General features: G+C 34.8%; 1 protein-coding gene across 2 annotated transcripts; it reads right to left on the bottom strand.

The window, feature by feature from the left end:
* Positions 1 to 6,820: 6,820 nt before the first annotated feature.
* LOC103218587 (killer cell lectin-like receptor 2) lies at positions 6,821 to 23,634 on the bottom strand. Of its 2 annotated transcripts, XM_007967627.3 has the most exons (7): positions 20,001 to 23,634; positions 18,519 to 18,685; positions 17,380 to 17,469; positions 16,180 to 16,419; positions 14,341 to 14,483; positions 12,791 to 12,897; positions 6,821 to 9,891 (listed from the first exon to the last, which is right to left on the bottom strand). In XM_007967627.3, the coding sequence occupies exons 2-7, from the start codon at positions 18,631 to 18,633 to the stop codon at positions 9,729 to 9,731; spliced, it is 858 nt and encodes a 285-aa protein (XP_007965818.3). In that variant the 5' UTR covers positions 18,634 to 18,685; positions 20,001 to 23,634; the 3' UTR covers positions 6,821 to 9,728. The 2 variants fall into 2 exon arrangements, with proteins under 2 accessions (XP_007965818.3, XP_007965819.3); XM_007967628.3 differs by lacking the exon at positions 17,380 to 17,469.
* Positions 23,635 to 24,883: the final 1,249 nt, after the last annotated feature.

The raw sequence follows: 24,883 nt of genomic DNA, 5'->3' as shown, positions 1-24,883 counted from the left end.
TGTGTGTTCTCAGTGCCTTTGTTGAATATCAGTTGGCTGTAAGTTTGTGGATTTATTTCTGTGTTCTTCATTCTGTTCCACTGGTCTGTGTGTCTATTTTTATGCTACCATGCTGTTTTGGTTACTATAACTTTGTGGTATACTTTGAAGTTAGGTAATGTCTTTTTGCTTAAGATTTCTACTATGAGCAGGTGGCCAATGGGCACATAGAGGGAGGCTCAGCATCACTGATCATTAGGGAGATCAAATCAGAGTCACCACAGAAAACTGTCTAATCACAAGGTAAACAAGAGACAAAGAGAGGACCAAATAATCTATAAAACAACCAGAAAGGAATAATAGAATGCCAATGCATGGTGGGCTTAATATCTAGGTCACGAGTAGATAGGTGCAGCAAACCACCATGGCACATGTTTACCTATGTAACAAAGCTGCACATCCTGCGCATGTACCCCAGAACTTAGAAAATAAAATAAAAAGAATAATAGAATGTCAGGACTAAATCCTCATCTATCAATAATAACCCTGAATGTAAATATATTAAGTTCTCCAATTAAAAGATGTAGACTGCTAAATTGATTTTTTAAACAATGATCTAACTTTATGCTTCCTGCAAGAGAAGTACTTCACCTGTAAGAGAAGCACTTCACCTGTATGGACATAATAGACTAAAAGTAAAAGGATGAAAATGATATCCCAAATGAAGACCAAATGAAGACAGGAGCAGCTATATTTATATCCGTTAACTAGGCTATAATTGAAAAACTATAAAAAGAGACAAAAATGGTCATTATGTAATTATAAAGAGGTCAATTCAGCAAGAAGATATAACAATTATATAAATACAGCTGGCCCTCTGTATTCACGAGTTCTACATCCATAGACTCAACCAACTACAGAACGACAATATTTTTTAAAAAATATCCAATCTGTACTGAATATATAGTTTTTATTATTGTCATTATTCCCTAAACAATAAAGTATACCAAATATTTTACATTGTATTATGTTTATAAGTAATCTAGAGATGATTTAATGCATACAGAAGGATGTACAAAAGTTTATACAAATTCTATGCCATTTTATATCAGGTACTTGAGCATCAATGAATTTTGGTAGATGCAAGTGAGAAGTGAAGCCAGCTGGACTTCCTGGGTCTAGTGGGGACTTGGAGAACTTTTCTGTGTAGCTAAAGGTTTGTAAACACACCAATCAGTGCTCTGTGTCTAGCTAAAGGTTTGTAAACATACCAATCAGCACTCTGTAAAAACGCACCAATCAGTGCTCTGTGTCTAGCTAAAGGTTTGTAAACGTACCAATCAGCACTCTGTAAAAACGCACCAATCAGCACTCTGTGTGTAGCTAAAGGTTTGTAAATACACCAATCAGCACTCTGTAAAAACGGACCAATCAGCACTCTGTAGAATGGACCAATCAGTGCTCTGTAAAATAGACCAATCAGCAGGACGTGGGCAGGGCCAAATAAGGGAATAAAAGCTGGCCACCTGAGCCAGTAGCTGTAACCCTTTAGGGTCCTATACCATGCTGTGGGAACTTTGTTCTTTCGCTCTTCACAATAAATCTTGCTGCTGCTCACTCTGGGTCTGTGCTACCTTTATGTGCTGTTAACACTCATTGTGAAGGTCTGCAGCTTCACTGCTGAAGTCAGTGAGACCACAAAACCACCGGGAGAAACAAACAACTCCAGATGGGCCACCTTTAAAGGCTGCAACACTCACTGCTAAGGTCTGAGGCTTCACTCCTGAAGTCAAGTGAGACTGGAAGGAAGAAACTCCAGACATATCTGAACATCTGAAGGAACAAACTCCAGACACACTATCTTTAAGAACTGTTACACTCATCGTGAGGGTCTGTGGCTTCATTCTTGAAGTCAACCAGACCAAGAACCCACTGGAAAGAACCAATTCTGGACACACAAGGATTTCTGGAAACAATTCCCCACGGATACTGAGAAACAACTAGACATATGCACTCAACAATGGAACACCTAAATATACGAAGCAAATATTATTAGATCCAAAGGGACAGACTGCAATACAATAATAGTAGCGGACTTCAACATCCCAGTTCCTAAAACGGACAGATCATCCACGTGGAAAATCAACCAAAAAAACCCCATCAGGTTTAAACTGTACTCTAGATCAAATGGACCTAACAGATATTTACAAAACAGTCCAACCAACAGCTGCAGAATACACATTCTTCTCATTAGCACTTGGAACTTTCTCCAGGATGTATTATATGTTAGAACACAAAACAGGTCTCAACAATTTCTTTTAAATATCAAAATCATATCAAATGTCTTTTCTGACCACAATGGAATAAAAGTAGAAATTAATAACAGGAGGAACTTGAAGAAAAAATGGGTCAATAAATATATTTAAAAGGAATTAAAAATATCTTGGGACAAACAAAAATGGAAACACAATATATCAAAACCTATGGGATACAACAAAAGGAGTTCTAAGAAGGAAATTTATAGCCTACATCAAAAAATTAGATCTCAAATAACCAAACATTGCACTTTAAGGAATCAGAAAAAAAAAGAACTAAATCCGAAATTAAAAGGAAAGACATATAAAGATTTTTAAAAAGTGGCACATACACACCATGGAATACTATACAGTCGTAAAACAGAATGAGTTCATGTCCTTCACGGGCTCATGATGAAGCTGGAAACCATCATTCTCAGCAAAGTAACATAGAAACAGAAAACCAAACATTCCATGTTCTCACTTATAAGTGGGAGTTGAACAATGAGAATACATGGACACAGGGAGGGGAACATCACACACCGGGGCCTGCCAGCGGGTGGAGGGTAAGAGGAGGGAGAGCATTAGGACAAATACCTAATGCACACAGGGCTTAAAACCTAGATGATGGGTTGATGGGTGCAGCAAACCACCACGGCACATGTATACCTACATAACACACCTGCACGTTCTGCACATGTATCCCAGAACTTAATAATTTTTTTTAAAAAAAGAAATAAAAACATTAAAGCAGAAATGAAAAAACAGAGACTAAAACTATACAAAAGTTCAACAAAACAAAGTGTTAGTTTTCTGAAAAGATAAAATGAACAAACCTTTTGCTAGACTAAGAAAAAAGAGAAGATTGAAATGAATAAAATCAAAGATGAAAATTAAACATTACCACTGTGTATTTTTAAATCATTTTTGATGCTTCAACCTTTCCTGTTTCATGCTGAGATGAGATCATCACCACATCCTACTCACTCTATTCAAATAAGAAAATCTAATCTTGAGTTATAAATTTATTAAAATTCTTTAATGATAGAATTTCATTTCTATGGACACTGAAAAACTCTTCTCTACTGCTATATACCGAATATTTATGCCCCCAAAAAATTCATTTGTTGAAACTTTATCCACAGTGTGATGCTATTTGGAGATAGAGACCTTGGGAGGTGATTAGGTCATGGGGGTCGTGCCCTCATGAATGGGATTAATGCCCTTGTAAAAGATATCCTAGAGAGCTTCCTTGCCTCTTCCTCCACTAGAGAACACAGCAAAGAAGGGCATATGTGAAGCACGAAGCAGGCCCTCACCAAGTACTGAATTTGTTAGCACTTTGATCTTGGACTTCCCAGCCTCCAGAACTGTAAGAAATAAATTTCTGTTGTTCATAAGCTATCCAGTTTATAGTATTTTCTTATAGCATCCCAAACAGACTAAAACAACTAGGTACCAAGAAATTGATATTTTAGTTCCCAGGACCATGCCATGGGTATAATTCATTAATTCATCAAATATTTATTTAGTAACTACTGAGGAAAAGACCCTTTAATGCCCTGTGGATACAACTATAAAAAACAAAGATTAATTTTAAGGTAGAGTAGAACATATAGACTAGTGGATGAGACAGAACAAAACTTTAAAACATGTGAAGCAAAACATAACAGATAAGTAGACAAGTAAAAATTATATTTAAACATTTAAAAACCATTATTTCAATAATTGATAATTAGACCAAAAAATCATTAGGACAATAGAAGGTCTGAACAAAGCTACCAATCACCTTCACCCAATTGACATTTATAGAACACTCCATTCCAATAGAGCAAAATGCACATTGTTTTCAAGTATACATGGAACATTTATCATGATGGACCATATACTAGGACATATAACAAGTATTGACATATTTTAAAGTATTAAAATCATATAGTATATTTTCTGGACACACAGAAATTAAATTAGAAATTGGTAACAAAATTGTATCTGGAAAATCCTGAAATATTTGGAAATTAAACAACTTTTTTTCTTTTTTTTTGAGACAGAGTCTCGCTCTGTTGTCCGGCTATGTTTTTGTATTTTAGTAGAGATGGGGTTTCACCATGTTGGTCAGGCTGGTCTCCAACTCCTGGCCTCAAGTGATCCACCCACCTCAGCCTCCCAAAGTGCTGGGATTACAGGTGTAAGCCACTGCACCCCGCCTAAACAACATACTTTTAAGACATGAGCCAAAAACAATGACCTAACAAAATTTGTGGTATGCAGGAAAATAGCACTTGAAGGGAAATTTATAGCTTCATATAGTTATATGTGAAAAGAGACTTTCACTTATGAAGTCAAGATTATAAAAGCAGTTAAAATAAGTAGAAGAAAGGAAATAATAAAAGACATATAAGAAACTGAACAAAAAACAAGAAATAAAAAGAATGTTCATTGAAAAGATTAATAAAGTGGATATAAATCTCTAGACTGATCAAGGAAGACAAATAAATACAATATCAGAAAAGAAAGACTATAACTGCAGGTCTTACAGACAGTAAATACATAGATTATAAAGGAGTATTATTGTTATGGGTTGAACTATGTCCTCCAAAAGTATATGTTTAAATCATAACCCCCATACTTGTGAACATGACCTTACTTGGTAACAGGGTTGTTTCGCAGATGTAATCATGTTAACATGAGATCATTAGGGTGGGCCCTAATCCAGTATGACTAGTGTCCTTATAAAAAGAGAAAAACCACATGTGAAGGCAGGGATACACCGGGAGAAATTCATGTGATGACAGAGTCAGAAATTGAGGAATAAGCTGAAAGTGCAGTAACACCAGGTACTGACAGCCACCACTGGATGCTAGCAAGAGGCAAGGAAAATTCCATCAAGAGTCTCAGAGAGAGTGTGGTCCCGTTAACACTTTTATTTTGGACTCCTGGCCTCCAGAACAGTGAGAGAATAAATCTTTGTTGTTTTCAGCCACCAAATATCTGGTACTTTGTTATAGTAGCCCTAGGAAACTAACAGGACTATGAAAAGCAATATGCCAATCAATTTGACAATTTAGACAAATGAAACAATTTTCTTAAAAGACAAAGATTAACAAAATTGACAGAAGAGACAGAATGTCTAAATGGCCCTGTCTATTAAAGAAATGGTATTCCTAATTAAATACATTCTCCCAGAGAAAATCTCAGGCCTAGATTATTTCACTGGTAAATTAGATCAAACATGAAAGAAAAATACAAATTCTGAAAAAAAACTTTCAAAAATAGAAGCATATTTTAAAAATATCCCAAATGAATATATAAGACCAGTGTCTTCCCTATACTGTAAACATTAAAAATTCTTTAAATAGATCAATATCTCTTACGAATATAAACACAAAAGTCCTTTAAAAATTACCCAGTTAAGTCCAGCAACATATAAGGAATATAATATATTGCAACCACATGAGATTTATCCGAGAAGTGCAAGTTTTGTTTAACATGCAGAAATCAATCAATGCAATTCACCATATTAAGTGACAAAATGAGAAAGGCTATGTAATTATCTCAATAGACACAGAAAAATGTATAAAAAACCAACTACCATTCATGATAAAACTCTTAACACACTAAGAATAGAAGAAAACTGCCTCAAAATGATCTAGAGAATCTATGAAAAACCAACAGCTGACTTCATATATCATAGTGAGAAACTAAATACTTTTCTCTGTAAGATTGGGAACGAGGAACAAATGCCTATTAGAATCACTTCTCTTTAACATGGTCCTGGAGGTCCTAGTCAGTACAATAAGACAAAAGAAAGAAAAGGAAAGGAAAAGTAAAACTTTCCATATTCTTATAGGACATGATTGTAACATAGAAAACTCTTAAGGAATCTACAAAAAAAATTGCTAGAAATAAGAAGTACACTTAGCAAAGTGATAGGATATGAGGCTAATTTACAAACTCAATTTTATTTCTATAAACTAACAACAAATACTTTGAAAACTATTTTAAATTCCATTTAAAATATGATCAAAAAATAAATTTCACAAAGTATGTGTAATGTATTCTAGCCAGGTTTGGTAGCTAACGCCTGTAATCCCAGCACTTTGAGAGGCCAAGGCAGGTGGATCACAGGAGGTCAGGAGTTCAAGACCAGCCTAGCCAACATGGTGAAACCCCATCTCTACTGAAAATACACATACACACAAAATTAGCTGGGCATGGTTGTGCATGCCTGTAATCTCAACTACTCAGGAGGCTGAGGCAGGAGAATCACTTGAACCTGAGAGGTGGAGGTTGCAGTGAGATGAGATGGTGCCACTCTACTCCAGCCTGGGTGACAGAGTAAGACTCCGTCTCAAAAAGAAAAAAAAAATGTGTAATATATTCCAAAAGGTATCACATTGCTCGGAGAAATTTAAAAGACCTAACTAAATGAGAGATAAATCATGTTCATTAATTCTAACAATATTATTAAGGCGTCAATTCTCTCAGATTAATCTAAAGAGTCAAAGCAATCCTGGCCAAAATCCCATTAGGCATTTTTGAAGAAATTTTGAGAAAATGCAAGAACCTGGAATAGCCAGTATACTTTTGAAAGAGAATGGATTTGGAGAATTGGCACATTTGATTTCAAGAGCTACTATAAAGCTACAGTAATTGAGACATTATGGTACTATTACAAGAATAGGCATATAAAATGCTGAGTCAGAATAGAGAATCCAGAAATTGACTGACACAGGTAGGTCAATTAATTTTGTACAAAGGCACCAAAGTAGTTCAATGAAGAAAAGGAAAGTCTTTTTAACAGCTAGTGCAAAAACACCTGGATATCCATATGGAATAATAGTGAACCTCAACTTTTTTCTCACTTATATAGGAAAATTAACTTGAAATAGATATAAGCTAAACATAAACTATCAAGCTTCTAGAAGCAATTATATGAGAAAATCTCTGTGCGCTTAACATAGGCAAAAATTTCTTAGCTAGAACATCAAAAAGTATGAATAAGGAAAAAATGATGTTAGTCTTCAGTAAATTTTTATTTATTTATTTTTATTTTTATTTATGTATTTTTTTTTGAGACGGAGTCTCGCTCTGTCGCCTGCACTGGAGTGCAGTGACCGGATCTCAGCTCACTGCAAGCTCCGCCTCCTGGGTTTACGCCATTCTCCTGCCTCAGCCTCCCTAGTAGCTGGGACTACAGGCGCCCGCCACCTCGCCCGGCTAGTTTTTTTTGTATTTTTTAGTAGAGACGGGGTTTCACCAGGTTAGCCAGGATGGTCTCGATCTCCTGACCTCGTGATCCACCCGACTCGGCCTCCCAAAGTGCTGGGATTACAGGCTTGAGCCACCACGCCTGGCGTAAATTTTTTTTTATTTATTTATTTTTCCATAGGTTATTGGTGAACAGGTGGTGTTTGGTTACATGAATGAATTCTTTAGTGATGATTTGTGAGGTTCTGGTGCACCCATCTCCTGAGCTAAAATTTTAACACTTCTGCTTCTTGAAAGCCATCATTAAGAAAATGAAAAGGCAAGACATAGCCTGGGAGAAAATATTCATATTATCTATATCTAACAAAGGATTTGTATCCAAATTATATAACGAACTCTTACAACTCCATTATCAGAAGACAGATGAACTCAATTTTTTAAGTGGGCATATGAATGTTTTACAAATATACATATGGCCAATAAACCCATCAAAAGATGTTCAGTATCATTAGTCTTCAAGGAAATGCAAATTAAAAATGACAATGAGATACCACTATACAGCTCCTATAATGGCTACAATTAAGAAGACACAATATCAAGTGTTGAAAATGATGAGAAGCAAATGTAATTTTCATATGTTGCAACTGGGAAAGTAAAATTATGCAACTACATTGGAAAATAGTTTAGAAGTTTTTATAAAAGTAGGTCAGGTACGGTGGCTCATGCCTGTAATGACAACACTTTGTGAGGCCAAGGCTAGAGTGTTGCTTGAGGCCAGGAGTTTGAGACCAGCCTGGGCAACACAGAGAGACCCCATTTATTAAAAAATAGATAAATAAAAGTAAACATACACTTACCAGATGGCCCAGCAATCGGACTCCCAGGTATTTACTAAAAAGAAATTAAAATATGTCCACACAGATACTTGCACACAAATGTTCATGGCACCTTTATTCACAATAGCCAATAAATAGAAACACATCACATGTCCACAGGTGGTTGAAGAAACAAATTGTGGTATATCTGTACAATAGAATACTACCTAGTAAGAAAAAGAATGAAATACTGATACACAAAAGCATAGATAAAACTCAAAAACATGCTGAGTAAAAATAAGCCAGATACAGAAGAGTACATGATGCATTAAATTCTAGACTAAGGTAAACTAATTTGTAGTGATAGAAAGCATATCACTAGTTGCCTGGGGCAAAGTGGGTGGGGAAGTACAGAAAGGAACTTTTAGAGATGATGAAAATATTATATATCTTGATTTCATACTGTGTAAGATATATATATATATAGATAGATGTTAAAAGTCATATTTTTCATGACTTAAAGTGAGTGCATTTTATTGCATGAAAAGTAAAACTCAATAAAGTTAATTTTTAAAATGTCAAGGTCAAGAGAAAGAAAGCCTAAAGAACTGTTTCAGATTAAAGGGGACTAAAGAGACATTACAATCAAATGCACTGCATTATCCTGAACATGGAGTTTTTAAAAATACATATAAATGACATATTGGGACAATTGACAAAATTTGAACATGGATTACAGATTAGATCATCGTACAGTAATAATGCTAAATTTTCTGAGTTTGATAATTGCACTGTGATTATATAAAACAAAGTCCTTGATCTTGGAAAATATTTAGACAAAGGGGCATGAAGGCCTCAACTTATTATTAAGTGGAGGATAGAAAGAGAGAGAAATATAAAGCAGAGCAAAATATTAACAACTAGTAAGTATAAGAAAAGATTATATAGAAGTTCCTTGTACTATTCTTGCAACTTTCAGTAAGTTTCAAGTTATATTTTATAGCAAAACAAACGTTTTAAAAGATGAGGTAACTTCTAGATAGGAAGAAAAAAATAACTATATTGTAGTTCACAACTGCTTATCAAAACCAGAAGATGCTGAAATAATTTATCCTATTGATAAGAAAAAGACCCAGGATATAATATCAGAGTTCTCTAACTGGTTCTATAGGTAGTTCCAAGAATTTAGAAAGAATGAATAATTCCTCAGGGACATTAAAGGAAGGAATAACCACTCTCAAAAGAGAAAATCTCCTCTTTTCCAGGAAGAAAGATGGCATCTGATCGTTAAAGTCATAGTCCAAAAGAATTTTCTTTTTCTTCCTGTTCATCTTTATTTTTTCAAGAATTAACTAAGTCCTGTAGTTAAAAGCAATGATTTATAATCACAAATTATTATAGGAAACAAAAAAAAGAAAACATTCTGTTTTCACCTTTTCTTCTTAGCACACACTGAATCAGAGAAAATAGAGTCAGTTCTCTTCTCACAGATACAATTGTACTTTTGAATGCAATCAATAGTTGCCATTCTTGTTGAGGTCAAAAATGCACATTCTCCTCTCCCAGAAGAAGAACGCATTATTGTAGAATTACTGTAGAACAGAAAACATATGTAGCCAACTGTTTAATTCCAAAGCTTACAATTACATAAATGATTTTTTTAAATTCTGCTGCCTAAATGTCTAGAATATGGAAATGTTTATCATAACTTCATCACTAAAATATTTTCTTTTGTTCTTAGTCCATTAAATAGAATCATGACCTCTTAATCACACCCACAATCTCCCATTTTATTCCACACTGACAATTTTTGGTCAGAGGGCAAAAGTACCTTGCAGTATTGCAATGAAATTATGATATACTGCTTTCCTGTGCTAATTTTTTTTCAATAAAAGTGAGAGATTAAAAAGAAGGTGGCCAGGTACAGTGATTCACACCTGTAGCCCCAGCACTTTGGAAGGCTGAAGTGGGCTGATCACTGGAGTCCAGGAGTTCCAGACCAGCCTGGGCAACATAGTGAGATCCCATCTCTACAAAAAATAGAGAAATTACCAGATTATCAGGGTGTGGTGGCACATGCCTGCAGTACTAGCTACTCAGGAGACTGAGGCAGGAGTAGCCCAGGAGGTCGTGGCTACAGTGAGCTGAGATCATGCCACTGCACTCCAGCCTGGTGACAAAGTGAAATCCTGCCTCTAAAACAATAAAAAAAAGAGAGAGAGAGAGGAATTGAATATCTGTAACACAGACAACCAGGGCTCATGTATATATATTGTAAGAAGAAAAGGGAAGAATTGGAATATAGTCAGAGATGACACTGTTTGATTGTGTTTTGTCTCCTTTCCTCCCCCACCCTATAGCTAAGAGTTATTAGCTAATGACAATTGTTTGAAAAATATCTAAAGCATGACTTCTATTTTAGCAAAATAGTTGATTAAGTGAGTTCTATTAAAAACAATTTAAAGCCGGGCACGGTGGCTCACGCCTGTAATCCCAGCACTTTGGGAGGCCGAGGCGGGCAGATCACGAGGTCAGGAGACCGAGACCATCCTGGCTAACACGGTGAAACCTCGTCTCTACTAAAAATACAAAAAATTAGCCAGGTGTCGTCGTGCGCGCCTGTAGTCTCAGCTACTTGGAGACTGAAGCAGGAGAATGGCGTGAACCCGGGAGGCGGAGCTTGCAGGGAGCCGAGATCGCGCCACTGCACTCCAGCTTGGGCGATAAAGCGAGACTCCGTCTCAAAAAAAATAAATAAATAAAATTAAAATACTGAATAAAAAATATGTTAAGCCTTCTTGAATAACTTCATAAACTGATAAGAAGCAGATTTATACTCAGGCTGAATATGAAGTGAAGGTGGGACTGCAGAAGGGCAAGTGAAGCACTGAAGATAGTTTTTCCCTTAATGGATGTAGTAGGCTGAAATGAATTCCACTCAAGATGGAGATTCTAAGTAGAAGATAAGCTACATAGGACTGAGAACCCAAAGGGATATACGTTCAGTATAAACCACCTAGAATTATCTTGAACCTTGGATCTAAGCAGAAAAGAAAACTGATAATCCAACTTAAGAGCTCAAAATCAAAAAGCATCCCTCATATGTTTGCATTTGCTGTATTACTTAAGAAAGTTCAAATCTGCTACAGGAAAATAAAGAAACAGGTCAGGAAGATAAATGAAACCAAGTAGCTTGTAAGGCATAGGTAGAACTCACAAGATGTGTTAGGTGTGAACAGGTAAAATTAGTAACATATGAAGTGTGAGATACAGATACTGTAAATAAAGTATGTGTGCATTAAACAGACAAAAAAAGAAGGGATCAAATAGACACTAAACATACACAAAATATACATGAGGCTCATACACACTCAACATTCATGAGGTCTTAAATTCACCACCCATTGGTGATTCCCATTCTGATCTCTGCCCAAGAAACACAAATTAAATCCACAGCTGCTCATCAGGTTAACTGGAAACGTACAGCTGTGGCCAGGCTTACACATTCCTGTAAGACAGAATCTTCCCTGTAGAAAAACATGTGTGCTGGCCACAAAAACTTTGTCTGTTGGGTCCCCTTACTCACACCACAAGATGGCCCCATATCATCATCAGGAGAGGATTATGTCGTATGAAGACTGCGTAACCCAAGATTCAGGTGATCCTTTCACCCTGCACCTCATCCCAAGTGCAACAACTTATCCTCTCTTTCCCTTTGCACTGTGCTATGGGTTTTACACTGTTTTAACCAACTGTGATTTGATGATCTTAATTGGGCCTGTAAGCCCTTCTGTTCTGTGACCTCTGGAATAGTGTGCCTGGGAGTGTGCTTGAGGAATATGATTACATCAAGGTAATTCCCTCTGCATGACATCTTTTGCAGGTTTGCAGTCCAGAATTACATTACTTGCAGAACCCACACTTAAAATTATAATAATTAAGATTTTTTAAAAGTCAGTGAATAGTTTAACCAGATTAGAACTAAATGTAAACCCAAGAGTTTACTAATAATGTCTTTCAAAATAGAAGGTCTATAGTGAAGGTGTATATACATATATATTACATGTTTTATATGCTATGTGTGTATAAACTAATCATATAAAGTAACTCGAAATAAATTTTTTGGATACTCAGGATACTCATTTGTGGTTGTGGGAGGGATCATTATGGCTGACTTATAGGATGGTCCAATCAGTTCATACCACCCACTTTCCTTTATGATTTTGTTTCATTTTATGTACCTCATAATACATATTTCTGGGCATGTGTTTAGCATGATACTTTTAAAATTATTATTAATAACTCTTTATGGCCTTCTCTTCCTTTTCTACCTATACTTCCTAAAACACTTATTCATTGTTCTAATTGTTACTAAAGACTCCTCCTTAAAAATGAGTTAAACTGTGTGAAATGAGAAGAGATTCCTTTAGACACAATCCTTTCACCCCCCCAACACCAGTGTTATTGTTTGACTGCATTCCAGACACTTACATTCCAGGAGATGTGCCATTATCAATCCATTTCCACTTACTTTCCCTTTTATCATATGATAATCCAATCCAGTAATTATTTTCATAAATCTGAGATTGAATGAAGGCCTATAATAGAAACAAAACATATTAAGTGACTAAATTCCCATCTGTGTGACGAGTGAGAACAAGGACAGGTCAAGGGGCCGGCTGTTTCTATGGTCAGTACTCTGCTACTCTCCACATCATCCTTCATCCGTTCTCGCTAGAAAAACCTCTCTTCCCTAGATCCCTGCCTTTCCATTTCCCAAAGTCATTTCCCCCTCGTATTAATATATTATTCATTTATGTTAAAAAAATGGCTGTCAGTATCACAGATTATTTAAAACATGGAAAGTTTAAAATCCAAATATCTACCAATAGGAAAGTTGTTAAATATTTTTATAATGCTTTATGAAACTATCCAAAATCACACTCCAGGAGAATACTTAGGATGTAGAAAATTGATCATCACTTAATCTTAAGTGAAAAAAGGAGTCCTCAGAACAAATCTATTAAAATAAAAAGGTGTGTGTATGATAGGGGTACAGTAAAATCTTAAGCGCCATAAGAGGAAGCCTTGCTATAGTTCTACAGCTGGAATGGGTGAAGTATTTGAAAGTATTTACTATGTCTAAAATGTAATATATCCAAGTGACATATACATAATGTCTGACTAAATGACTAAATATATTTTAAAATATAAGTTTAAATGTAACTGTTTTACACTTGATATGAAATTATCATATGAAATTATTTCATAACTTGATATCATGAATTCTTTTATGCTATGATTTTAAACATTCATTAGATTTGCATATATATTTTCTGTTGTTTTCCTAAACAATAAATAAAAGTTTAGGCTAATCTTTGCAAACATATCTCTATAAAAACATATTTTGAGTATTTGGATAACTTTTATTAGTAACACTTTTTAAAAATTTTAAAAAATTTTTTAAAAATTCATTGTTGTTATATTCAATATTGTTATCACTCTCATTCAGTATTGTTACACTATGTCACTATATTTTCTCTTTTTACAATTCTGTTTTAAAGATACACATCTTGAGATAATATATAACAATGTTAAGTGTTACCTACAAATGCAATGAAAATCACTATTGAGGCAAATTTGTAAAGCTGTTATCACTTTTATGTTCCTCATTATTATCTCCCTTTTGAAGACAGGCTCAGAGAGGTTAAATAAATACTAGAGGTCATCCATCTCCCTTTCTAAGGAGTCTGCAGTATAACCACTCACAGGGAGATGATTTGCAAAGACGCAAACAGCATCCTTAATAATAATGGTCATCACGATAGATAACATGTATTGAATATTTAGTAAGTAGCAGAATTACATGACCACTAGCAGGCAGTGTTTCCTGGGAGCCTCTTAACTATACCATTTTGCTCACACAACAGACACACAAAGACTAGCTAAAGTCTCTCATTCTGGACTCCAGTCTGTCTTCAATATCTTAGGTCCAACATTGAGAGACAGAGTCCAAGAGAATAAAAGTGAATGTAAAATACCAGTTCATCTTTGTCATCTATCTTCAAAAGAGATGATCTACAATGTTGACAAGTTTGTTTACATCCCTTCCAGTCTTTCTTCTGCATGGTAAAATAATAACAGTTTACTCCACAACAGGACCAGTGGTCTTCAGAGAATTTGCCTACAATATATTAGGTGAATCATCAAACTTCTTGTCATCTGGTATTCTGCTAACCAGAGCAATATGTTTCTCAGCCCTCCATAACTACATAAAATCCCAATAGCAATCAATAATGATAATACGAGGTTCATCCAGATTCTGGAATACAAGAGATACCTTCACTCCCATGTCCAATGCAGCATTATTCACAATAGCCAAGCTATGGAAACAACCTAAATGTCCATTGATGGACGAATGGCTAAGGAAAATGTGTTATATACAAAAAACAGAATATTATTCAGCTTTTAAAGGAAGTAAATCCTTCTGTATATGACAACATGGATGAACCTTGAGGACATAATGCTAAGTGAAATAAGCCAGTCACGGAAGAACTAATACTTTATTATTCCAATTATATGAGGGATCTAAAATAGTTAAACTCACAGAAGCATATACTGGTGGTTGCCCAGGGTTGGAGGGAAGTGGAAATGAAGAGTTGTTCAATGGTATAAAGTTTCAGTCATGCAAGATGCCTAGATTCTAGAGATCTGCTGTACAGCGTAGTGCCAATAGTTAATGATACTGTATCGTACACTTAAAAACTTATTAAGAGGGTAGATCTCAGGTTGTGACCACAAATACATAAATAAATAAAAAGACATGAGGAAACTTTTGGAGATGATGGATATATCTATTACTCTGATTGTGGTGATGGTTTCATTTCTGTCCAAATTCATCAAATTGAAAACATTAAAAATATGCATTTTTGTATATCAATAATAATAAAATTGTCTAAAAATAATAAAACTGAATTGTTTTTAAAAAAGATTTTAGAATGTTTCCTAAATAAAAGAAAAAAATTTTTAAACTTTTTCTTTTCCTCATATATTTTATACCATACTAAATTTTAAAAATATTACTCAACCATTAAAAATAGAGATGGTAAATTTCTACTAATTACCATGCCTAAATGAGATTAAATATACAAAAGTTCTTTGTAAACTCTAAATCCTAAACAAATATTTAGTAATTGTTGATTAACCAGGTCAATTAATTCCATCATTATGCAAGATAATAGAGTTTACTGTATGAGATTTAATAGTTTGATACCTTAGGTGCTTTTAATGGTATCATCGCACAGAGTCACACAAACATTAACACTATGGCAAATCTTGTAGATGTACAGGAGGGAGTACATATTGATCACAAATAGACCAAATATGTGAAATCAAGGCAGAATGGAAACACACATACGTGCATGACACACACAATTATCTTTATAACAGCATCCAAATAAAAGTCCTTGTGCCCATTTTAGTGCAAATATATTTTAACTGAAAACCTCCATATTCTATGTCAGCAAAAAGTGGAAGTCTTTAATTTGCTCACAGGACCGAAATGATCAGAATTTTCAGGGGAGTTTACATACTAGTTCACCTCTTGAGAGCAGTAATAATGTAAGACGTGTCAACGAGTTTTGGGAACTATAGGCTTTTACTAATCCAAACATGGATCCTGGAGTCCCAATCCCGTATTCGAAACAAGCAAACCTCCAAAATACCCACACTACATCTATAAGGCACAGACTAAAAGTTGCCCAGTAGACCTCAGAGATCACTAATACATATCATAAGCCTGTTTGTTAGGCTTCAAGGATTATGGAGGGGAAGAAATAATGTAAAATCATGCAATCTTTCTTTCAAGATTTCCTTCGTACCTGTATTTTGCAAAAATTTTAAAACGATCTCATTTTCTCTATGACATCTGTTCTTTAGCATGAGGAGAGAATCCAGTTCCTTTTTCTGCAGAAAGCTGTCTTTTTTGAGAATGTCATATTTTAAAGTCTTATTTGTCAAAAGCTGCTCTTTTAAGTAGTTATCATTTTGCATGATGTATTTTTCACTACAGTTTCTTAGAATTTCCTGCTGTTCATGTTTTTCTTGAACACACTGAAAGACTAAAATTAGTAGCATAGATATAATACAAATAAGTACTCATAATAGTTAAATATTGAAATTTAAGACAAAGGAAAAAATTTTACTCTGACAATCATTAATCATTACTTTAATTAGTCATTACTTTAATTAGTCATTTGACATTTAGAAAGTAATACCTCAACAAACTGACCATAAAAAGGGAAATATAAATTTCTCACCATTAGCAACTTCAGTGTAGGATAAATAAAATAAAATATCTGAATAAAATTATGAAGGTGACACCTTATTTCTCAGTTTAGTTCATTTTTAATAACACATCATTTATAAATAAGCACGAAAGTAAAAGTCAATTTGCCAACATTTAACCACATATCTTCTGCATATGAAAATCTGAACTAAGAAACATGAAGGGATAGCACAATTATTATTGGAGCAGATAGAATATCTGCAGCAGAAAAGAGAGTAAGATCCAGATATGTAATTTTATCTGAATATAAAATATCAGTGATTTTTCTCTAAAGATATGAGGAATTCAAACAAAAGATAAAGCTTAAATTTAATATTATATAACAGCATGTGTAGATTGTTTTACTAAACCATTTCGTCATTACATACTTTGAGAAATGTCAAGAGAAAGCCATAATTTCTTTTGAACAGTTGTCCCTCAAAGAATGTTTATCTCAGATTCACAATAATCAAACTCAAATGGCAGAATACATGTATTACTAAATCCTCTATGAGAAGGAATATTACCATGTATTATACACAGTGAGACAGCTCATCACAGATTCAGGGTCAAAGTTAAGTACATTAAAAATGACACTGTGATATGCCCAGAAAAAAATCACCAACAAAGGCCAAAGCCACCTGGGACACTCTCTGATTACAGACGGGGAACAATGGATGGAGCATGGTTAATATCTGCACAATCAGGGGTTACTGCTGCTACTCAGACAAGAAAGCTGTATTTTACTACTCACTCTTTGTCACCAACACTGTGACTATCATCAGAAGAAATAAACAGAGGATCCCAAGAGTCACTGCAATGAGACGCCAGGGTACTGAAAACTCTTTAAATACAAAAATAAGGAAAATAATCACCAGGGGAAGAGCTCGGCTCACTACTAACCTTGACCTGAGAAACCATTTGAACCAAAGAGACAATCTTCTCTAAAACTTCGACAAAAATATATCACATAAGTATATTTAAATGTGTAATCTGGAAGTTACATGCATGCATTGTAGAAATCCCACACACAGGAATAGTTCTATAGGATTTAAAAAGTCCATCCCGCATAAAAGCACCAATAGCAGTAGACACAAAACATGTAGTAAAATCTAAGCTAACATGTGTGCTCCTTCCTGTGATCACAACTAATCATGAAGAGAAGGGAAAAGGCAGTCAATAATGCTAAGAAATTAGTAGTCAAATAGTGGATATTCTGAAGGTGCAAATATGGATGGCTCCATCTTTGAGGGAGTTTCTAGAAATCAACTTTTCTTTCTTTTTCATCAATTCTATTTTTCTCTAAACAATACTATAGCCTTTCGCTTTTGAAATCCTCAGTGTCTGAAAGTTCTGTCTCTGATTATAGTAAAGCAGTAAAAGTTATTCTCATTGTAGAGTTTAACAATGATCATATTTGAAGGGAGAGAGAGAGCAATAGAAAAATTAGAATGCCCTTTTGATTCAAACATTGTTTCTGCATCATTGCCATTAAGATTTGGTAAATACTTAAGGCATATAAAATATCTTCTATCTGCATAAAAATGTTGTTTTAACATTGATTTTTCATTTCTTACACACTCTCTTATACTTCTACGTCTCTAAGAAAACATAAGGTTTTCTTCAGACTCTAGTCTGTCCTTTATTATCAAGGCCTCACAAAGTCTTCTTGACTAGATTTAAATAAAAACATTCTAATAGCTTCTCAAATTTAAAAGAATTAACTCATTTCTCCATCCTCATAACTTAAAAAAAATACTTCTACTACTCTACCCCATTATAGTTTCTTATTACCAGGCAAAAACCAGAAGTACAGATAGGAATCTTTTTTCAAATGTCAAAAGTTTGACAATCCATAAGAAACAGGTGAATGTAGATGCTTAAAATGCATACCTTTGCCATCAGTTTTCCCAGGCCTTTGAGTATCATCAGGCCTTAATCTATTCTGTGACTCTGAAGCAGACTGCAAAAATCTCAGGGTTGAATAAACCTCTCCCTGATCATTCATCTTTAGAGTAAGAAGATAAGTTTTGCATTCAAATCCTGCAACAGGATGGCTTCTGTTGAAAGAAAAATTAAAATGTCAGCCAATAGGAACACACCAGGATTTGATGCTGAGAGATGTGTGTGTGTCTGTCTGTGTCTGTTAGTGTGTGTTTATTAACTAAGTGCCTAAAGCATGTAGAGTGAGCCTCATTTATAGAAGAAATGAAAAATCTTTCAACATTTTTGTTAAAGTCATTTATACTTCTAGTGATCACAGTCATAATAATTAGAAAATAGAGGAATGATGAGAAAAAAAACTACCAATAGATTATTATTCTATTCATCCAGCCAATTTTGCTCAAAATATTCAAAATACATATACAAATGTTGGGCAAAATTAATACCACCGTAAATCACTGAAACACTTTAAAACTATCAGTTCAACAAAAAATCTAAATTCTGAAAAAATAAAAATAGCTTGGCTTTTAAAAACTTACATGTATTCTAACATACATATAAATATAACAAAGTTCTTGCATTCTTTTCAACCATACTTGACTCTACCAGAGTGTTTCCCAAAATGTATCACATATACCCTCTACAAAAGAATTATTTGAGGGTTAATATTACAAATTGGTTAACATTCCAGATTCAGTGCCTTTTGCAAGATATACTAAATAAAAATCACTTCGGTTGGAGCCCAGACAAATGTATTTTTAATCTCAAATGATTCCATGTACATTAAAATTTTAGAAATAATCTTCCAGTATATTATATTGCCAGAGAAGCCAAAATGAAAATAAAAGTTGTCAACAGGCAGTCATTAATGTCCATAAAAGATTCAATTTATTAATAAATGTCAATATAGAAAAGAATAATTAAATAGCAAATACCTAAAATTTACTTCTTATGTTAGTCAATATAAAAAGATGATACCCAAGAAACGAGAAATATGAAAAAACAAATTGCACATGTAACCATATTCTTTTCTAAATTTTTTTAATTTACAAAATTTTCTAACCCAGTCACATTTTCCCTAATTTCCTAAGAAAAATAAGTATTTTCTATTATAGAGTCACTCAAGATGGATAAAATAAATAAATCGTTAGACTTAAGTAAAAAGTAATTAACCCCTCAAATCTCTATTCTTTATTTTGATAACACAAAGCAAAAGTCATAGCATATTGAGAAAGAGAAAATAACTTTTTGTTAATACTGAACTACAATTTCCTTCAGAGTAATGCAGCTCTAATAGAATCAGTAGCGAATGCTTTCCTGTCATTCCTGTTATAATGCTAAGTCATTTGTAATTAAATGCCATATTTCTAGAACTAGTAAGACTAAGGATAATCTGGTAGAAAGATCTGAGAAAATAAAAGCGGATATTACCTGTATCTGTGCTATGCAGTGGTGCAGGTGGAGAAAGCTGACGTCAAAATGAGGGAGAAGCTGGCCTTTCTGGTCCTGGATCCCTAAGGGGTTATAACATGAAAGGCAGAAATAAATTGTCTTCGAATGTTATTCTAACTCAAAATTTTCTGCCCCACCTCTTGACCAAAGTGGTAAGAGGAAATTGTATGATGAAAGCTGATACTGATGGGAAAGGAAAGATGGTCAAGAGCTGTAGATTCTCTATCTCAACTAACAACCACTTAGTACTCTTTGCAAAATAAAGTTCAAAATCAGTATTTGAGGGCTAAAAGATAAAATTTTGTACACATCTTTGGAGAAAATAAAACTAATATCATTAACAAAAAACTAACATAGAGAAACTGCTGGTAAAGAGATGACTAAAATGTCTACGTATAAAAATATAGACATATATAAAAGAAGTGTAATGATCAAAATATTTAGCTCTTAGTTTAAATAATAGTCTCTCTGTTAGAAATGTTCTATATGTCACTATTTTTTTAAAAGTTCCTTTTTCTATCTATGTTTATTTCAGGTAAATGTATTTTTTAAAGTTACTTTAAAACATCCATAATTCCACTATAAAATTGTGGCATATATTCTTCCAGGTTTTTTCTCTTTATGTTACATTTACTATCAAGGTTGGTATCATTCCTTACACAGTATTTTTGATTTATTATTTTCTAATAAATAATATGTATTCCATTATTTTAAAGAAATTCATCTGAAATGTTATTTTAAAAATATTACTCACAGGGACAAACCACCATTTATTTAGGCAATCCACTACTGTTGGATACATAAATTGTTTTCAATTTTTTGCTATTGTAAAATCTGTTTGGTCTGTTCTTTTGAATATTTTGTTAGGGAAACTTTTTAAGCATAAAATTAGATGTCAAAGGATATATGTATTTAAAGAACTTTAACATATGTAACCAAATGCCCCCCAGAAAAGATGTTCCCATTGATATTCCATCAGTTGTGTGTGAAAATGTTCACAATTGATTTTTTAAGAAAAAGATACTGGCAAATTATTTCTCTACTTGAAATCTACAAAATCTCACTTCATAAATCTGTCCCTAAAACCTTCCCGCAAGGCCTCACATTTTCACCTATATTAAAAACTTTAAAAAATTCATTTTTATCACTCTACCATGAGGTGGACCCTGCCAGAATGTACTCAGATCTCTCATTGACTTTCAGTTTTACTGGATTCAGTTTTTTTCAATCTTCTGCTTACAGTTCTAGGAAACCAATTGAAATTGTTCTTCAAATCAGGTGATAGTGGTTAATAAGGAGTGTGGGATGGAGAGGCACAGAGCAGCAGGGGAAATTGCTGATACAAGGACATGTAGTCCCTGAAGTCGGCCACATCATCATGTGCAGGCCGTCAGATGAAACATCTCCCAGAGACTAATTTTACTCGCTAATGAAGGTAAAGTTTCATGTGTGGAGTTTGGGCGCTTCAGAAATACTTGCTGCTGGGCATTTTCTTCTTTTCCTCCATCCTGGATTGGTTTTGTCAATCCCAAATCAGAGTAAAGATGGTCCATATTCCTTTATCTCAATGCCAAAATAATAAATAAAGGAAGTTAGTTCTGTGAGAAAAGATAGGAAGTGGGTGACGGGGGCAGGGGCTGGGGTGTAGTAATAGCGGATGTTGAAAAGGTGACAGAGATACTGTCATGTATTGGAGTACCTCTTGTGCATATAACCATATTAAAACCTCCCAACATTTACAAGTACTTATTATTGTCCCCATTTCACAAATGAGGAAAATAAAGTGAAGTTCATTGACTTGCATAAGGAAACGTTATTGCTAATTCTTCATTCCTGTTTAAAATCAGGCCTGACTGAAGACAGAGCACAATGGACCATGAATTCAGAAGGACCTAGGCTTCCAACAACGTCTTGCCATCAAGTATGAATCCTGGAACCAAGAAAATCTGGCTTGAAATGCTAGCCCCTAGCTCCCATATGTGACTTCAGGGAAGTTACTTCATTTCTCTAAGTCTTGTATTCACCATAGTAAAACAGTGAATTTTTTGGCCATCCAAGGTTGCTGTGAGGGTTAAACGAGATAAGATCCATCTCAAAGTGCCTAACTACAACCTGGCATATATATGGTAGGCTCTCATAAATGTTAAAAATTATTACCTGAAGTCCAAGATTCAAGTCGTTCTTATCTATAAAATTTGAATAAGTCAACCAAATCCTCAAGCCTCACTTTTTTCATAGGTTCAATAAAAGTATCACACGCTTTATAGGCTAGGACTAATAAATGTTAGCACTACAGACAGGATTTCTTACACTTCAAAATAAGTAACTGTTTTCTTGTTTTTCTTCCCCTACGGTTGTAATAGGGGAAACACCAGAACCGCAGTCGAGAAATCCTGACATATCATACTGAGCCAGGTTCTCCATCCTGCCAAGAGGCTTGGAGTACCAGTGCCACCACTGCTCTAGAGAAACCATTCTGTGGCTACATATCTTACTGCCCCATGCAGATAGATACTGGTGATGTTGAGGCATTTTTCTCTTTTGATTTACATCCATATAGCTGGAGAGAAGGTGAACAGTTCTCAGGATGGAGATTAGACAAGAGCAGAGCACCCTTTTTTATACTTTTTACATATTGTCTCTCTAACATAATATAAAGTCCATAAGTCTGTCTTTTTCATTATTGAAACTGCAGCACATGTAAGAGGTATGATGCCTACAAGTGCACTTGATGAACAAAGTGGATCAAGTTAAAAGGAATTGACTATAAAATCTAGATTTGTTCATAGTTTTGAAAAGAGGCAGAATGAAACTGATGATGGGAAAGTCAAATTTGCTAGCTGCTCCTTCTGTATTCTCTTCATTACCAAGCTCTGAATTGCTGGAAAAGGCAAATTTCTCCTTTAAAGGAAAGCACAATCAGCACCAGAAGATAACAGTAACTTCAAATGGGATTGAAACTCCCTACTTGGCCTTTTGATTAAAGAGGCACAAAGTTGGAAGTATTAAACCTTATCACAACCAGTTAATAAAACAGAAAGAAGAGAAATGTAAGAGTTTTGAATGTTCTGGTACTTTGTCTTCCAAATTCACTTTTGTGCAAAACATGCACATAACACACAAATATGAATATATGAAGCATTAATTTGCTTATTTTCTGGCTCCTTTCCTGCAAAAGCCTTTTTTATTTGGGAAACCACACATTTTACTCACTTCTTTCTGACCATACTGTTAGCTAGAAGCTTAGCACACAGCTTCTAGTCACACCTTCAAACCTTCAGGTCACACTGTCAAACCTCAATGGTTTATCACTTCACAGCAGCACCCTGTTCTTCCTGCCCCAGACTAAAATGAAGGATGTCTGGAAAAACCCCTAGCATGCAGGGAAGATGGTCTGAATCACTTCACTGGGAGGACTAACCTCACCCAGACAAGTTCTCATCTCCTTTTTTTATTTGTTCTAATGCCTAACTTTTATCCCACTGCATGACACTGAATTTCCTGGCTCTTACAGTAAAGAAAAAAAGAGGCTGAAGCAGGTGGATCATGAGGTCAGGAGATTGAGACCATCCTGGCTAACACGGTGAAACCCCGTCTCTACTAAAAAAAATACAAAAAATTAGCCAAGCGTGGTGGCGGGCGCATGTAGTCCCACCTACTCGGGAGGCTGAGGCAGGAGAATGGCATGAACCCAGGAGGCAGAGTTTGCAGTGAGCTGAGATCACGCCACTGCACTCCAGCCTGGGCGACAGAGCGAGACTCCATCTCAAAAAAAAAAAAAAAAAAAAAAAAAATTCTGGCTTGAGATTTTCTGTTTCCCTAATCACCCTTTTTGTCCTTCTTGTCTTTACAGTAAAATATATTCAAATGCTCTAAGTTTAAAATACATTGTCCCAACAGGACCTCTAGTAACCAATCAAACAGTAACCATTCTTCCTCTTATTTCTGAGAAACCAAACAAGAGGACCACCTCAGGAACTAAGTTAACCATGATGACATAAGGGCAAAAAAAGGATTCCCAATGGCAATTTAAGGGAAAATAGTTAAGCTGATCTGTAATTAAGACTTCTGATTCTTAAATCAGTATTCTCTCCACCACATCACACAGTTCAAAATAGGACAATGTAGATACCAGAGATTTTGAGTGGTAGTTATCTAACTTTACTGTTCATCATATGGAAGTCAGCCAAGGCAGATTCTGAACTCACCCTCAAATCTTTCATTTATCTTTGTTATCTTTATTAAATTTTTAAAATTTTCTATTCTACTTTATTATCCATTCATGCTAAGAATCCAGTTATTAATTAAAAGGGTCAGTGGTTAAATTTACAGCATAGTTCATGCTCACAGGTTCACTATTTTGAATCAAAACAAAGTAGTCCAACAATAGAATATATAAATCATCTCAGTTACATTTATGTTTACATTAAAAATATCCATACAAATAGACTCAGCCTGATACCAATTCCTGATGCCAATACTTATACCCAAGATAAATAATCTAAAGGCAAATAATCTAAAGACAGAGCAAGACAGCAACCAATTCAACAAACCTAAAAACACCTACTATATGGAAAAGACTGTGCTGGGGTTCTGCACCATCTCATGACGGGGGAAAAGGTGGGATGAGGTGCAGAAACAGTACTTGCATTATTTCAAGTGGTCTCTTTATTAAGGAAGGAGGTAAAAGGAACATAACCTGAGTGCAATAAAAATCTAGTTTCTTTTTTTTTTTTTTTTTTTGAGAAGGAGTCTCACTTTGTCTCCCAGGCTGGAGTGCGGTGGCGCGATCTCGGCTCACTGCAAGCTCTGCCTCCCGGGTTCACGCCATTCTCCTGCCTCAGCCTCCCAGTAGCTGGGAC

This window comes from Chlorocebus sabaeus, chromosome 11 (genome assembly GCF_047675955.1).
Source record: "Chlorocebus sabaeus isolate Y175 chromosome 11, mChlSab1.0.hap1, whole genome shotgun sequence".
NCBI classification, from domain to species: Eukaryota; Metazoa; Chordata; class Mammalia; order Primates; family Cercopithecidae; genus Chlorocebus; species Chlorocebus sabaeus.
Note: the sequence above shows the minus strand (reverse complement) of the source record. Positions and strands in the feature narration are given on the sequence as shown.